The sequence below is a fragment of the Nannobrachium achirus genome (assembly GCF_963921795.1).
Source record: "Nannobrachium achirus genome assembly, chromosome: 18".
Lineage (NCBI taxonomy): Eukaryota > Metazoa > Chordata > Actinopteri > Myctophiformes > Myctophidae > Nannobrachium > Nannobrachium achirus.
The window spans coordinates 29,053,804-29,071,494 of NC_137825.1; the positions used below are offsets into that span (position 1 = coordinate 29,053,804).

Genomic DNA, 17,691 nt, shown 5'->3' on the forward strand with positions numbered 1-17,691 from the left:
TTATCTTGTTGTACATTTATAATGAGGGTTTTATGATAATAGTTTATTGTTTATTAAGGATCCCAATTAGTTAGTCTACACCGTAATGGAGACTATTCTTCATGGGGTCCAGGCAACTCACATTAAAAGTAGAATAAAAAAACTACAGTACTTAATTACTGAATTTGAAGACCATGGTTGTCTGCCTGATAATAACAATGCACGCACGCACGCATGCACGCACGCACGCACGCACGTGCACACTCACACACATTACCTCTTCTCAGGGTGAGCGGGCTGTGGTCAGAGTGCAGTGCCTGTCCACTAGAGGTCGATTCCCTGGATGCCTTTCTGGCCAATGACTGGCGACAGCTCCTTGTTCTTGAGTGTACTGGTGAAGGAGAAAAACAACCATAAATAACACGCTGCCCCCCTGTAGCATATTCCTCCTTCACATGTCAGCCCTATTAATGACCACTTTAAAGAAACACAATGGCACCCGCAGTTCAATGTCAAACGCTCTGAGTGACCACGGTAGCAGACTCTGACAAATGCTCTCTATATATGGCAATGTAGCAGAAGCAAGTGAATACAAACAATGCCAGGTAAACCCTGATGGCTTAATGGATTTTCTTTTTTTCTTTTTGGGTAGCGCAGTCAGAATGTCAACGAAGCGAGGGCTTGAAGGTCAACAGCATATTGAATTTATGCTTGCGGTTGATTTGACAGCTCGCCCAGCACCAAATGTCCCAGCCCCGCTGACAGCAGACGAGACAGGGATGGGTGATTGAGACTGCAGGGGTTTCAAGACTGTATGTATGGAGAAATGCAAATCAAGTCCCGTGGGATTTTCTTTACACCCAATGCTGCTGCTGATATGCCGCTGATTGAAGTGTAATCTTGCCTTCCGTGTTATTTTGACATTTCCCTGCTTGGTTCAATTTGAGATCCTTTCTCTCACTCCCCCAGAAGAAGGTAGCCTAGTCTGTGTGTTTCCAGTCTCTGTGTCTACAATAAATGACTGGCATCGGCAGCTACGAGTGTGTGCGGCTATATTCTTTTATTCTTTAGTGTTGAAACCGTTGGCCGGCGCCTCCCAAGGACCGGTGTTGTTGTGCACCCTTGGTAACCGTTCTCTCACTCCACCGCCACCGTGCACTGGGAGGTAAGAGAGCCTCATAAAAAATGAGTCAGAGACGCCCATTTTTATAATGCAATTCACTGACAGCTTTGGATTTTCTTTGTTGCTTAGCAACCATCTGCAGAATATCCTGGCAACATGGAAAGTTATGGAGTGCAATATAGTATTGTATAGGGCTGTGAAATTAAAGATGGAACTGATAATGACAAGCTGCGGTGAAAGCTGCAGCTCCGAAAGGACTTTTTATTTCCACGATAGAAAGACATCACTTTGAAACACAGGCAGAGGATAGCATCTGAAGAAATGTGTTAAAAGAAGGTAAGCTATTCCACAGCTTGGATATAGCAACTGTACCATTTAGACCTGGTGCCACCTATACGTTGTTTTACCTTTCAAACCGGATGCCACCTCTGTGTCTCATTAGTATTTGCTATACATAAAGCATTCATTCATTTTTACATTTTTTGAATACGAATTTGAAGGCTTCAGAAACCTTCGGCCTAAGGTCTAAATAGGTTAACAAAACGTTTAAAAATATTACAAATGATATTTCATGATGATGATGAATTATCATAAGTTTGCAATGTAAGATATGCCTATCTTCTTTTAGACAACGTAATTTGCTATTTCTTTGAGATTTATTTTATTTATTAATTAGAACTATGATTGGCACCTTGTTTGAGAGAGGACCACAATGAAAATCATTTGTGGAAATTATTGTCTTTAAGGAGACAGTTGACAGTGTCTGCTGTATTAATGATAACTAACATGTTTTACGACGAATGGACAGACGTTCATTCAATTAAGGCCAGATATATGCCAGGACATGCCCTTTTGGGGGAATGATGTCACCCCCCTGCACTGCTCAATTTCAAAAACATTTTGGGCACCAGTTTCAACAGTTTAAAGCGGCACAATGTAACTACTGTATTTTTATGCTAATACAATATAACTTATTCAATTGGGATGGTTGTATTTTGTCTCCATCTTCTTCTATTGAGACATTTGGATTGTGTCAAAGGTAATGTCTCTCCACACGGGATCTGACACAAATCTTGTGACCTGATGGTCAGGATGGTCAATTTATCACCTGAGAAAGCTGGCAGGCTCTATTAGCTCAACGGAAAAAATGTCAGCACTTGCGCAGGAAACCGGATTCAAATTCGGAGCAGAAGAGGAAAGCTTAATTAAAAAATCTAATTTGATCTGATTGATTTATTTGACAAATTTGCACAAGGCCCATGCTGTTTTCAAAATAATTTGGTTCAGTAGTGTTGCGAAACATATCCTGTGAGTTTTGTAATGACTGGACAAGCAACTTGAAATGTCTTGTCATTTCCTTGCATTAGTACATTTTCAGGGTATATTTCAGGTATAATAGACATTATACCTGCAACATTTTAGATGATTCCCCCCGATGCTTGTTGTATTTGGTCTAGTTATGTGCTTGTGTTAAAGAGAAATCTATCCAGGTGCGAAAAGCTGTGAGTGATTTTATGGATAGTTTCATTTGGACCCACAGAGAATCCAGCAAAAGAACTTGAGATTGTGAGAGTTATGGTTAAAAGCCGATTGGGGTGATATTTATTGTTCAAGTAATACACAAAACTTCCATCGTTAGTCTAAAATGTCATGTCTTTACCATCTTACAAGAAGATGCAAACCTGCTTAAGTTTACCCATCTCTTCAAACCTAGCTGTCCCTCTGAGGCCTCTGTATGTGTATGCGTGTGCGGCTGTATGTTGATGTGTTCATTGTGTATTCAAGGGGTGTGCACAGCTCAAGGTGTCCACAGATGAGTTAACCCGTATTTACCTATTCAGCTTGGGTCCTCTCTCTTGGGTACAGGCACAGGCGGCCCACGGAGGGGGAACGGGTGGGGGGGTGTTAGGGGGGTGGGCGGGTGGCAGCCCCGGGTTTGGGAGTGGGTCGGGAGGACGAGTTAGCACGTGGGGCGTCTTGGTGTGGAGGGAGGAGGCATTAGTCTCGGACGGGGACGCATGCGGAGCGGAGGGGTCGGACAGGGAGGCGCGCTTGGGCAGGTGCAGAGAGCTGGGCTTGGGGTTAGAGTTGATGTCAAGCAGCGACTGCGGGGAGGGGCAGAGGGGTGGCAGCGGGGGAGGGCTGTAGCCGTACCAGCGGGGGGGAGGGGAGGGGCCCGGGGAGGGCACAGACTCAGGACCGGGAGCGACGGGACGCGGACACGCAGGTGCTCGGCTATAGACATGGTGGTGGGGGAGCGGGTGAGACGAAGAGGAAGAGGAGGACGAGGGATAAGGGGGAGGGGGCCTCTCTTCCTCTGGGGAGGGGTAGGCATAACAGGAGTCCGACCAATTGGAAGACGCGTCATCCGAGCTGCAATGATAAGAATGTCAGAAGTTTCATGGGGAACTGAGCTGGTGGTCATGTGTTAATGTTTAATAGTGGGTGCGATAATCATTGAGCTGTGAGAGGGGAAGTCCAGTGGGAAACACTGGGTTTGTGGGTGCTCATTCAGTAGCTGTGAAGGAGGACATTGTGCCATTGTAATGTTTACACTGTGATGTTAAGGAGGGGGGAGGACTTGAAGGAGAACAGCGCAAAAGATAAACAAAAATGTTTTACAAACGGCTGAGAACAACTCTTAGGCATTTACAAATGCATGCATTCCATCAATTGCCTTATCTGTTGCAAGCGAGGCATGCGTGCCTAGCAACAATGCGTTACAAAGCTGCTAAATGACACCTCGAAACGATGTCAAAAAGGCACGAAAGACATGCACATGGCACATGCAGCACGTCCTAGAAAGCTTGAGCTGTAACAAACTATGGCTAAACTCATCATTTTTCTAGAATTGCACTACACAACACCACCTGGGAAGTTTTTGTAAGGTTTCATCCCGATTCCCTTGGACTGCTATGCCATTTTACAATGAAAGTTACACACTGTATTTCTGAAAATATAAAACATAAAAAAACATGTGCGTGGAGGTAGTTGGCCTACTAGCACTAGTATACGTAGTTTGGCGCTGATTGGTCCAGTTGTTTGTGAGATTAGCCCCAGACAAACACTCAGACACAGAGACCCAGTCAACCCTCTTACAGTCTGGATGGCTAGCCTTCAGCAGAACCACACTTTAAAATCAACCAACCTGAAGTGGCTTGGCAATATGAAGAGAACCAGGCAAAAGATTAATGACACCACCAAGGACTTTACTGTACATATGTGACGCTTACGAATAACAACACTGACTTAAGGAACATTCGGAAAGTCAGGGTAGTTTATAAGGACATGCGCCGAGAGATGCAACACATCGGGGTCGAGGGGGGCAGGGGGGATTTCAACATGAGCCAGCAGGTGTATTACAGACAGTTAAACGGGTTGAAGCGCAGAGACGACGCTGCAATGGCGGGTCAGTCGCAGCGGCACTGTGAGGGAGCAGCACACTGGGGGAGGGGGGTGTATGGTGGTGGGGGCAAGCGGAGGACAGGGCACTGCGGCCTTACCTGGCTCGGTCACTGCTGCTAGCGGGAGGAGGGGTGGGGGAGGGGGACGCAGAGAGCTCCCCCGCCTGCTCGGGGACGAGCGCGTCATAGGGCGGGGCGGGGGGCTGCACGCTCGGAGGCGTGGAGGTGGCTTTGCGCGCGGAAGACGAGCCCCTGCGCGACACCCAAGAAGTGTCCATCACCCTCACACCCATGCTGCATTGGGGGACAGAGATCAACAGCCAAGTCAAGTTCAAGGCCAAGTGTGCTCACGTGGGTTTATGGATGGGGGTGCATGGGCGATGCGAGGTCAGGTGTCAAACCTACACGGAGCGTCTGGGATGGAGTCGCCCTTGGGTACTGCTGACTAATGATCAGACTTCCTCTCCCTTAAGTGCTGGCCTTCACTAAAACCATGCCTAATCCGACCTCAGCTCAGCAACTGGGGACAATATCACAGTCATTCCACAGAGCCTTGGGTATGGTTGTAATAAGGCTCCAAAGCAGGAAATGACAAGGACACATCACCAACACAGTAAATGGACATTAAAGGATAACTCTCCTTTCTCTTGCCATGTTTTGATGGGGGTTTCATGTGATATGCAGCTTATTCTTTAGCCGGAAAAGAATCAAATCATGTGGCTCTAAATATAGCAAATTTCAAATTAGAGAAACATCACCCAATCACATGAAAACAGGAATCATCCAATGCAATGTACGTACGTACGTACATGGTTGTCTCTAAATGAAAGCAACAAAAGACTTCTGTAATAACAGCTTGGTGTTTGAACTCATCAAAACATGTGTATCCCAGTGACATTGAAAAGATGCTGGTTAAGCAAACGAGATAGAAAGGCCTGCTTTGTTCCCACGGGGGACTTGACAACCAGCCATTCACCTCCACTCTGTCACCCCGCTGTAGGGGAACACTGAACTAGCGCTGTCAAAGTGTGTCACACTTCAACCGGTGAGCAGACCTGAATGGAATACTAAAGAGACAAAAATGACAAAAGAGACAATTTCTTTCAACGTGCGGCTGAGACTACACCGGTGAAAAGGCGGCGAGTGGGGGGGGGGGGGGGGGGGGGGCGAAAAAAGAATAAGAAAATAAGTACAGTACCTTTGTATCTTCCTAATGCTGCGTTTTGAGTCAGAACAGAGACAAGCAGAAATGAGCAGAGGAATACAGATCATGAGAACAGCCCTGCCCTCGCCCACACAGAGTGTCTTTATTAAAGTGTCAGTGGGAGTTTGGCAGGTCACGTGTATGAGCCTTGAAAGCTAAGATGGTGAGGCTGCGGGGAGTGGGATGCAAGGCTACACACCAACATTGGTGACCAATCGAATCATGTAACACCGGGAGTCACGGTGGTGAATTATTCGCAAATCCACAGCAACCCAAGGAATAACATAATATTTGATGTTGAACGTTTTGTATTTTCTGTGAATTTGTTGCTTCAAGAACGCTGACGTTGCGCAATTTTATGGGTCACACATCTTGGTGCAACGCTGGGCTGCCAGGCTGCTGGTGTTGGTGGGGAGGGACGTGAGTCATGCTGACAGTAATGAGGAGAGGGATTTGTGGGGTGAAAATGTGCCTTCCCAGAGGTGCGTCAAGCCCATCCTGCCCAGCAAGCACATTATCCTTTCATTTAGTGCTAATTGGGTCAAAGTTTCCCGGTGGATCCCAGAAATCCGACCCATCCTCAGAAAATAAGACAAATGTAGAAGAAATTACTTGAAACTATTGTAAAGCTTAGCGGTTGCCTGTGGTGTTGTGATAAATGCCCCTCAAGTTATTTTAACATTTGATAACGGCAACACACTTTAGGGAGAAAAATAGAGAGAGAGAGAGAGAGAGAGAGAGAGAGAGAGAGAGAGAGAGAGAGCACAAATTAATAATCCCTACAGTTTTATGTACTGTACTTGACACCAAGTACTGGATGTCTTGCTGTTGTCACCACAGGCTGTCAGCTGTTTATACTCAGCTCTCAGTATAATATACACAAAACAGTCAAATTAACTTTTTGATGTTTGATCCAAGCGTCCAGAAAATGACATTACGTCTAGTCTAATTTACGTCTAGTCTTCTTTTATAAGAAGGTGGTGCTGACTGCAGATCCCCAGAGCCCCAGCCCCCAGCATTATTACATTTTGACCATGAATCATGAATCTAGAAAGCGATGTGCACCAAAAAAAAAAAGATAAAAGCTATCCCAAAGTGAAATATCACTTTAGGTTGACGTTAATACATGTCATTTCTGACCAAGCATGAAACCCATTATAAATAAGGCACTTTTCAGTCTGAACTCGTTCAGAGCAGAAGAGCCTGCTGCTTCTGGATGGTATGTGTTTCTAATGAAAGGCAAGCTCTATTGATTGGGGCTGACACACACCCAGGCAGGTTTAATTAGCCAGGCTTACTTGGTCCCAGTGCTGCTGGGCTCAGCCTGACTATTCTGCAGAGCAGGGCCTGGTAAGACCAAGGGCCTATTAAAGAACAGAGAGAGAGAGAGAGAGAGAGAGAGAGAGAGAGAGAGAGAGAGAGAGAGAGAGAGAAACAGAGAGAGAGAGAAACAGAGAGAGAGAGAAAGATAGCGAATGAGCAAGCGAGAGAGAGAGAGAGAGAAAGAGCACGAACAAGCAAGCAAGAGAGAGAGACACACACACAGAGACAGACAGACAGACAGACAGACAGACAGACAGACAGACAGACAGACAGACAGACAGACAGACAGACAGACAGACAGATAGAGAGACAGACAGACAGACAGATAGACAGACAGTAGAGAGAGAAGGAGACAGAATGATTTGACTGAACTAATCCTCCATTTCTGCTTCAGGATTTCCAGATTTCCCATTATCAAGGTATAAACTTCACTACCATGTCCCATTTCCTTTTGCCATTCTCTCTCACTCACGGCTCACTCACTAAGCCTTCTTAAAAGGCTGGAAGGCAGGTAGATAAGAATGAATGTGATATTCTCTTTGTCCCTCCAACGGGCAAACCCAAACTCCTCGCCAAGTTCAATTCCTGCACCGGTCTGTGAGCAGAAGGCCATTCTCTCTCACTTTCACTTTAAATTACACCTAAATCTAAAATTAGGCAAAATTGCTACTTTTTTGTTTTTGCCCGGTTAGAATAAGCCAACAGGCCAAACCTGTCCAGCACGGCTGTCTTAAAAACTAAAAAACACTAACACAAAAAACATTGAAAGTGCCTCGTTAGGATTGGTGTTGAATGAGGGAATACGTGCGTCACATTGGTTCTGGTTGTCAACTTCAGCGGGTGACAGGATCGGTGGGAGAGTCAATGAGATGGTTGAAATGAAAATGTTAAAGATAATTAAGGTGGACACACATGCCACAAGAATAACAAGCTTCTAGTTGTGACAACTATACTATATTATTATACTATACTCTATTATAATATAATATACTATACTACAGTATACAATCCTTGGACATAACTTGGACATCATTTGTTTTCATGTTGTGACGTTAATCATTTTTCTAAGAGTAGAGGCCAAGTATTCACATCTTTCTTCTCTGAAATTTGAAACTAGAGAAGACCAAAAACTGTTACAGTATGAAAACACTGTCACCACGTGTGACCACGGCCCAAACTGAAAGACTGAATACTTTTATGGTTCTCTTACCCATCCTTTTTATAGAACTCCAGCATCATGTTGTCGGTGGCGACGCTGAGTGGCCTTCGGCTCTGATCGTTCTGCCTGCGGTCAACCTGGTCCATGTCTGGCGATGGCATGGTGCTGTAGTTGGCATTGTGGTTGGTGTGCACCGGACTGCCATAGTTCCCTGTGACATTAAACTCAATCTCTGACAAAAACAGACAGGAAAGAATAAATATGATTTCTGTAAAGACATTGACAACTGCCTTCATCAATGTTTCAAAATTGAAAAGCACACACTCAATATCAGGCCAAACATTTATGAATTTGCTGCTCTCTAAACGTTAAAACGACATACAGGTAACTTTCCTACACTGTGATGTAAGAACACAGTTGCAGCTAATAAATACCAGTAAATGCAGTTTCGAGACTAATGTGTAGTTAGTAACAAGTAAGTAACACTACTGTAAACGCAACTACTTTTGTGGTAACCAGTAACATAACTATTGGGCAAAAAACTATAATAATATTATTTGAAATATTTTAACTACACAAATCCTGTATGGGGGTCCCTGGCACAAAATATTTTCAGATGGGGGCCCACAGACAAATACATAATTAATTTCCTTGACATGAAAATGTTTGAGAACCAATGGTTTAAACCAGTGGTTCTCAACCCCCCCCACCCTGATCAGCACTAAGAGTTGAGGCATTACATTTTGTATAACACGGTTCTAGTGTGAAAATAGCAGATTGCGAGGTGTTGTGAGCATGTAGATCAGCTATTTTCACACTTTCTGTCTCTAATAATTGACAATTTGGCCAATGTTTAATTGGTCATTTTAGATGTATTAAAAAGTCCTTAAATTGTCACTTTAGAAATTGCAGATACCCTCTATACACTTAAACATTATGTTGGTTTGTTTACTGTTGAGTGAGAAAACAATGTTACACATTAAGTTAATCATCTGGGGACCCCCCTGGGGGTCCTGACCCACAGGTTTAGAACCACTGGTTTAAACAACCATTGGGAGGAAGCCGAAATAAGCAACTACGCTTAAGAAACAAGGCCAGAAATAAGTGGACTTGGCAACACTGGCAGTAAGACGGACACATTTGATCCATCCCTCTCGTTGCCTTCCTCACCTCCAGGGAAGAACCAGTCGGCGTGCTGGATGATTGGCTCAATGATGCCAACGATCTGCAGGGATACAGCCGTCATCATCTCTGTGATGTTCCTGCGGAGAGACGGGTGGGTGGAAATGGAGGAGAGACAGACGAGAGCCTGGAGTGAAATTGGGCCCGCAGGATTATGAGAATTAAAGGCTGAGACACGTACATTTCCTTCAAAATGTTAATAGTTTAAAACTAGAAAATTAAAAGACCCATTTGGAAACCGAGGATATTCCGAATACTAATTAAAAGTTAGCCAATGGTAAAAGCAGCTTGAGATTACAGAGTCTTGTTCACCCTTCAGCTGCTTAGTCATCATAGTTTATCACTAATGGAAATACAGTTGGAGTTTCATAGAAGTCTCAGAGCAGCGTGTACCTCCCCATGATATTCAATTTAATTTCTTAAAGACACATTGGAGAGTAGATGCTTCACATTTACCAACAACAGTATAACACCAAACTAGTTTACTTCCATCACCCAATGACATATTTTAACATCACTGGGCGGTGGAAGAAATGTTGTTGGAACAACGGAGGTTCAGGAGAACAGACCACACAGGATAACCATCTCCTCCCTTCTCCATCACTTCTAATCTAACCTACCTTCTCCTCCCTACCTCACCTGCCTCAAATCCCACTGATAACAACTCCTCCCTTATCTCCTCCTACCAAGCCAATCAAGCGCTGTATTTAAACCTGGCCGTGCCAGCAGCATTTCATGCTCAGTTCTCGCATTGCTGCGAAACACACGCATCTAGTACCTCGTACTAAAACCCTTTTTGTCTTCGACAAAGTTTGTCTTAATCGACATCTATAAAAACCATCGCCATGGAAAACGACGAACCTATGGACCTGCTCGCGTCTGAGGACGAGATCCCGCCGACCGCGGACCTCAGACTGGTCCTGAACAGGCAGCGAGCCACCGCCACCGCCATCACCACCACCGCGGCCACCAGAACCTCCACTTCCACCACCACTACGCCGCCACCTTCCCTCACTCCCGCACGGAGCCATCACTTATCACCGGCGCGTTCTACTCACCGCCCCTCCGCTGCCTCCGCCACCGGCCCGTACACCAGGAGCCGTTCTGTCACCTCCGTGCTATCAGCCAGGTCAGTCACTCCCTCCTTTGCCATTAAAGATTGGACCATACGTGGCTTACAGAACGCCCTGATTAGTCTAAATGTAACTTTTCCCCGTGCTGCAGTTAAAGCCACTCTGTTTGATCTTTACTGTAATGCTATGCGAGATCCCTCCATGCCCGGTCCGTCGCACGTTGATGACGCGGGACCGACAGGCGTGTCAGAGGGAATCCCCGGGGAATCCCCGTCCCGCCCAGCCCCCAGGAAAGCTCCTCGTAAAACACACCACGTCGCTTCCCCCGCCACTTCCCCCGTTGTCACTACTAATGTCCCTGCAACCACTGTTCACTCTTCCCCATCCACGTATCCCAACCCACTGCTGCACTTACTTAACTTGTATGCACAGGGGACTGTACAAACCCAAACCCCCGTCCAATCTTCCATTATTCTCGGCCACACACAAACACCCCCCCCTCCCCCCCGCAATCAGGCCACGGGTCTAACGACCCAAAGCCAATCTGTCCTCCCTCCCTCCACAGCTAATCAGCTCACTTTTTCCCAAAGCCAATCTGTCCTCCCTCCCTCCACAGCTAATCAGCTCACTTTTTCCCACACCCAGGCCCAAACTGTTCCCCCTCCCCCCACCATGTTCAATCAGCCTACTCGCTTCCAACAGGCTTTAACTGCCCCCCCCCCCCCCCACAGCTAATCAGCTCACTTTTTCCCACACCCAGGCCCAAACTGTTCCCCCTCCCCCCACCATGTTCAATCAGCCTACTCGCTTCCAACAGGCTTTAACTGCCCCCCCCCCCCCACAGCTAATCAGCTCATTTTTTCCCACACCCAGGCCCAAACTGTTCCCCCTCCCCCCACCATGTTTAATCAGCCTACTCCCTTTCAACAGGCTTTAACTGCCCCCCCCCCCCCCACAGCTAATCAGCCCACTTTTCCCCAAACCCAGACCCTACCATCCATTCTTCACTCCCTTGCCACGGCCAACCAGGCCACTCACTTCAACCCACAGCTACAAACTGTCCCCCTGAACTACCTACCAGTAGCCCAGGCCCACGTCCACACACCCATACCTCAATTTGCTTTTTCCCTCTCCACAGCCCTGCCCGCTCCCGTACCTCCGTCGGCCATCTCCGCCAACCCGAGGCCGGTGTCGAACGCACTCCGCATCCAGATTCTCCAGGGTACGGACGTGGACCTAGCGGCCTTAATCAAACCCTCTGCTTTCTCCCACCAGGCCAGGACCGTAGATTGCGGAGGGGTGTCCATCACCCTCCGCGATCTCAACTCAGCCACTAACCCCACTATTCTCTCCCCCACAGAATTCGTCCTGGCTTTTTCCCTCTACCGGAATGTCATTTGTTCCGTTTTCCCCTACCGCAGGCAGGAGCTGGATGATTATTTGCAAATAATCATGGACCTAGCTATCCGTTTCTCCGGGCCCCTTTTCTATCACTATCACAGGCAGTTCGCAGCGACGGCGGCAGCCCGACTCCAGCAGTCGAACCAGCTGACCCACTGGGGGGCACTGGACTCCGAGCTGTACTGCCGGCTCTTTGCCGGCAGAACCGCCGTCGCTTGCGACCTGTGCAGTTGCCCGGCCCACCCCACCTCAGCCTGCGTCCTCGCCACCTCCCGCCCCTCAACCTCCACCACTTTCACCCGGCCTTCTTCCTATCAGGTACCCCAAACCCATACACAACTCCCACAGCTCATGGCCCGCCAAGCTAAGCCTGCATCCCAACGCCCCACCACACTCCCAGCCTCCTCCCAGGATAGGGATCGTCGAGGCCGCCCCATCCTATTTGTCGGGCAAAAGATGCTGTGCAATAATTTCAATGACAAGGGCTGTAACTCGTCCGCTTGTAAATTGTTGCACGTATGCTCTTTTTGCTCCGGAGCCCACTCCCGTGTCGCATGCCCCCACAACCCCACCAAACCCTCAAGCAGTTGACTAGTAAAGCACCTAGCCACCCCTATCAACATCCCAGCCCTAGCTTCAGAGCTAACTTCACACCCAGACCCCGATTTTGTCCGATTTTTCCTAGACGGCCTCAACCACGGCTTCTCCCCGGGCCTTGTCACACCCCCAGACACAAATCTCACCTGCAATAACCTCCAATCCGCCCTGACAGACCCAGACACCGTCGATACCCTAATCACCAAGGAAGTCCAGCAAGGTTTCATGATAGGCCCATTTCCCTCTCCCCCCTTCACCAAATTCCGCATCAGCCCCGTCGGAATAGCCACCCGCAAATACTCCGGCAAAAAACGCCTCATCATAGACCTGTCTTCCCCCCACGGTTCCACAAATCCTAGCATTAACAGTCTCATCCCCAGCTCCGACTATTCCCTCCATTATTCTACAGTGGCCCACGCCATATCCCTCATTCGCCTAGCCGGCCGCGGTGCCTGGCTGGCCAAAGCCGACATCACCTCGGCCTTCAAGGTCCTCCCCCTCCATCCAGACTCCTGGCGCTGGTTCGGAGTCTGCTGGAAAGGCCAATACTATTTTGCAGTCCGCCTAACTTTCGGATGCAAAAGCAGCCCCAAGCTGTTCGATAACCTGTCAGAACTGTTATGCTGGATTTTATTAAACAACTACCGCATCCCCTCCCTCGTCCACCTGCTAGACGACTTCCTCACCATTGACCCCCCATCATCCCCCCCCGCACACAGTCTGTCTTGTCTGAAAGCAGCCTTCACAGCTCTCGGTGTTCCCCTCGCCGAAGACAAGACAGAAGGCCCTGCCACTAGCGTTGAATTCCTAGGAATTAAACTAGACACTCTCGCCTTTCAGGCCTCCCTTCCCCAGGAAAAATTGGACAGAATCACCCTAATCGTGGCAAACTTCTCAGACACCACCTCCTGCACAAAACAGCAACTACTCCAACTCCTAGGCCACCTCAATTTCGCAACCCGCATTATTCCCCAAGGCCGTTCGTTCATCTCCCACCTCCTCTCACTAGCCTCCTCCGTCCCATCCCTCCACCACCAGGTCTCACTCTCACAAGAGTGCAGAATGGAGCTCAGGCTCTGGCGAGTCCTCCTCCAAAACTGGAACGGCATTAGTTTTTTCTACGATAACTTTCACTCCTCACCAGAGGACCTCCAGTTATTCACTGATGCCGCACCCTCTGTAGGCTACGGAGGTTATCACCGTGGGCGCTGGTTCGCGGACGAATGGCCAAAGGAGATGCTAGATTCCCAGTGCGACCCCCACCATTCCTCCGCTATGTACGAGCTCTATCCCATCGTCGTAGCGGCTTCCCTTTGGGGTTCAGAATGGACCAGCCGCTCCGTTCTCATCCACTCAGACAGCCAAGCCACCGTAGATATTATTAACAAAGGCCGTTCCTCCTCACTCCCCATCATGTCCCTCCTCAGACGGCTCACCTGGCTCACGGTCACTCACAATTTCATTATCCGTGCTGCCCATATTCCCGGTCACCTCAATGCCATAGCTGACTCACTTTCTCGTTTTCTCTTCCAGAAATTCAGGCTACTGGCTCCAGACGCGGACATCCACCCCATTCCGGCACCTCCGTTTTCTCACATGACCTTCCCATAGACCACCCTCTCCGTCACCTCATACTCCACGCCCAACAAACCATTCTCCTGTCACTCGCCCCGTCCACCCTGTCCTCCTACTGGACCGCCTGGAAAAATTTCCAATTATTCCACTCCACCTATGCACTACCTTTCCCGTCCCTAGACCTAGCCACCCTCGCCTCCTACATCAGCCACTGTCACACTTCCCGGTCTATGCCCTGGTCCACCATCCGTGCCTACCTCGCCGGTATTAACTTCGTAACAAAACTATTCACCGGCGCTCCTCACCCCTTCCATTCACATCCCCACGTCTCTCTGCTTCTTAAAGGCATTAGACGGTACGAGCCACGCCATCCTCCTAGCCGCCAACCCCTCACCTCACCAATTCTCGCCGATTGTATCACGGTACTCCGTTCCGGCCATGCCAATCCGTCCACCGACTCCACACTCGAATCGGTCTTCCTCCTGGCCTTTTACGGGTTCCTCAGGTGCTCTGAGTTCACCGCTCCCAATACCAGATTCGATCCGGCTCGCCACCCTTGCCTCGCCGACCTCACAATCCTAGACCATTCTACCCTGATCTACACGCTCAGGCACAGTAAAACAGACCAATTCGGAGCATCGACTCCCATTTACCTTTTCAAGCTAAATTCACCACTCAGTCCCTACGAGCCTCTCGTGCGCCACCTTCACACCCGCCGGTCCCAAAACGCTTCACCTTCCGACCCACTATTCATTTCCGAAACCGGCACCGTGATCACCCGGTCCTGGTTCCATCGCCACCTTCGCCAAATCCTAGCCAAGGCCGGCTACGCAGCCGAGCACTTTTCCGGCCACTCGTTCCGTATAGGTGCGGCGTCCTCAGCGTCCCGGCAAGGTATCCCCGAGCACATCATACAGATTCTCGGTCGCTGGTCGTCGTCCGCTTACCACACGTACATCCGCTCCAACGCCCACGACCTCCGCCAAGCCCACGCTGCGCTCATCCGTTAACCACGGCTCTTTTTGGGGTCTCGGTTCAGGCCCAGCCGATCGAGGGCCAGAGCCCCAGAGCGATCGAGGGCCAGAGCCCCAGAGCCACACAACCCAGGGCTCATGCCCCGAGCTCCCTGCCTCCCCCCCCTCTCATACAACCCAGAGCTCATGTCCCGAGCTCCCTGCCTCCCCCCCCTCTCATACAACCCAGGGCTCATGTCCCAAGCACCCTACCTCCCCCCCCTCCCCGCTCTGTGCAGCACCGCCCTCCCAGACCCGCCAGGGTTCGTGCGCCAGGCACCCCACTCCCCCCCCGCTCCATTCCCTGCCGCCCCCCTACGCCCCGCCACATACCGGCACTGATGTCCCTCCGGTTCCCTTACCCTCCTCCCACATCACGCCCTCCCACGCCACACCGACGCCGCCGTCGTGGCTCCCACCGTCCCCACCCTTACCTGCCACCCCGTCTGTCATCCATATCCATCCCCTGCACGGCCTCCATCCTATTACACCTCCCACCCAACGTCCGTCCCCGTCGTCCCCGTTAAACCCCTCCATCACTTACATTTTTCTCCCCCGTTAACCAAGCCAGTCACTTATCATCCACCCCAGCATTCACTCCCGCACCTTCCATAATCCAATCCAATATTCACCTATTCCATTATTCATTCATTCCACTATTCACTCCAGTATTCACCCCTACTACCATTTCAGTCCCCATTCCATTATTCACTTCACCATCCGTCCGCCTCCTAAGGCGCAGCCTTCAGTCACCAAGGCGCTGCTCTCTCTCCCAATGCATTTCATGTCACAATGTTTCCACATCACCATGTTCAATAAATGCAACTAAACTGGTTCTCTGTTTGATGGTGTGGTCTTTACTAGTGAAATGTTGTTGGAACAACGGAGGTTCAGGAGAACAGACCACACAGGATAACCATCTCCTCCCTTCTCCATCACTTCTAATCTAACCTACCTTCTCCTCCCTACCTCACCTGCCTCAAATCCCACTGATAACAACTCCTCCCTTATCTCCTCCTACCAAGCCAATCAAGCGCTGTATTTAAACCTGGCCGTGCCAGCAGCATTTCATGCTCAGTTCTCGCATCCCGCCTCCACCCCTTTCTCCTCCCCATCCACAGTAACTAACTTTCCTTTGCTTTTCCTCCAGATACCAGTACCAGAGGGGAAACCAAGCTCAGGCGGGGGTCTCGGTTCAGGCCCAGCCGATCGAGGGCCAGAGCCCCAGAGCGATCGAGGGCCAGAGCCCCAGAGCCACACAACCCAGGGCTCATGCCCCGAGCTCCCTGCCTCCCCCCCCTCTCATACAACCCAGAGCTCATGTCCCGAGCTCCCTGCCTCCCCCCCCTCTCATACAACCCAGGGCTCATGTCCCAAGCACCCTACCTCCCCCCCCTCCCCGCTCTGTGCAGCACCGCCCTCCCAGACCCGCCAGGGTTCGTGCGCCAGGCACCCCACTCCCCCCCCGCTCCATTCCCTGCCGCCCCCCTACGCCCCGCCACATACCGGCACTGATGTCCCTCCGGTTCCCTTACCCTCCTCCCACATCACGCCCTCCCACGCCACACCGACGCCGCCGTCGTGGCTCCCACCGTCCCCACCCTTACCTGCCACCCCGTCTGTCATCCATATCCATCCCCTGCACGGCCTCCATCCTATTACACCTCCCACCCAACGTCCGTCCCCGTCGTCCCCGTTAAACCCCTCCATCACTTACATTTTTCTCCCCCGTTAACCAAGCCAGTCACTTATCATCCACCCCAGCATTCACTCCCGCACCTTCCATAATCCAATCCAATATTCACCTATTCCATTATTCATTCATTCCACTATTCACTCCAGTATTCACCCCTACTACCATTTCAGTCCCCATTCCATTATTCACTTCACCATCCGTCCGCCTCCTAAGGCGCAGCCTTCAGTCACCAAGGCGCTGCTCTCTCTCCCAATGCATTTCATGTCACAATGTTTCCACATCACCATGTTCAATAAATGCAACTAAACTGGTTCTCTGTTTGATGGTGTGGTCTTTACTAGTGAACTAACAGTACAAGCAGTGTTTCAAATGTAACTGCAAAACATGTACCAAGTAACCCAACCAACTCATGAAACATTTGGATGTTCAACTTCCTTCAAGTTCCTTCTGCAGTCTGCAGCCTATTATTGGCTGGAAAACCTAGTTTATACTGCTGTGTAAGACAAGCTATGGCTCACGGCTCACAGCTCTGGGCATTTATACTCAATACATCAGCTCACTAACAAGCGCCCTGGGTCCTTGACAACTGTGTGATCTGGTAGAAATATCAAGAGGTAAGAGACAAATGCCTCAGAGACTGTGAGACGTCCCAAATTACATCAATGAGCCAAAAACTCTGCCTCACATGGGTTGTTTTACAGTATGAATTAGGTTTAAATATGCCTTGCCAACTGAGAACCTTACGTGTAATTCATACTGGTACTGTATATGTATGTACCATGGATAAGGTACAGTGAACAGGAGAACTCTGCCAATATAGTATGCGTTGAGCATTCTATTACCTCTGCTTGCCAACCGGTCTGAGGTGTAGTTCCAGACTCTATATAGCATTTAGAGATTGTGGAATAGCTGTCTGGCTACGCAAGACTACCAACCGGTAGGTGTCCTCTACAGCAGTGGTT

General features: G+C 49.4%; 1 protein-coding gene across 1 annotated transcript in view; it reads right to left on the reverse strand.

Moving 5' to 3' along the window:
* LOC308302626 (rho GTPase-activating protein 44-like) overlaps positions 1-17,691 on the reverse strand; it is a gene marked incomplete at both ends in the record, with an annotated part of 106,247 nt that overhangs the window by 3,225 nt on the left and 85,331 nt on the right. Inside the window, 7 exon segments of the mRNA XM_080746889.1 lie at positions 257-312; positions 314-370; positions 2,936-3,475; positions 4,606-4,800; positions 5,705-5,722; positions 8,244-8,424; positions 9,363-9,454. Of these exon segments, the coding sequence (XP_080603015.1) occupies positions 257-312; positions 314-370; positions 2,936-3,475; positions 4,606-4,800; positions 5,705-5,722; positions 8,244-8,424; positions 9,363-9,454 (1,139 nt within the window).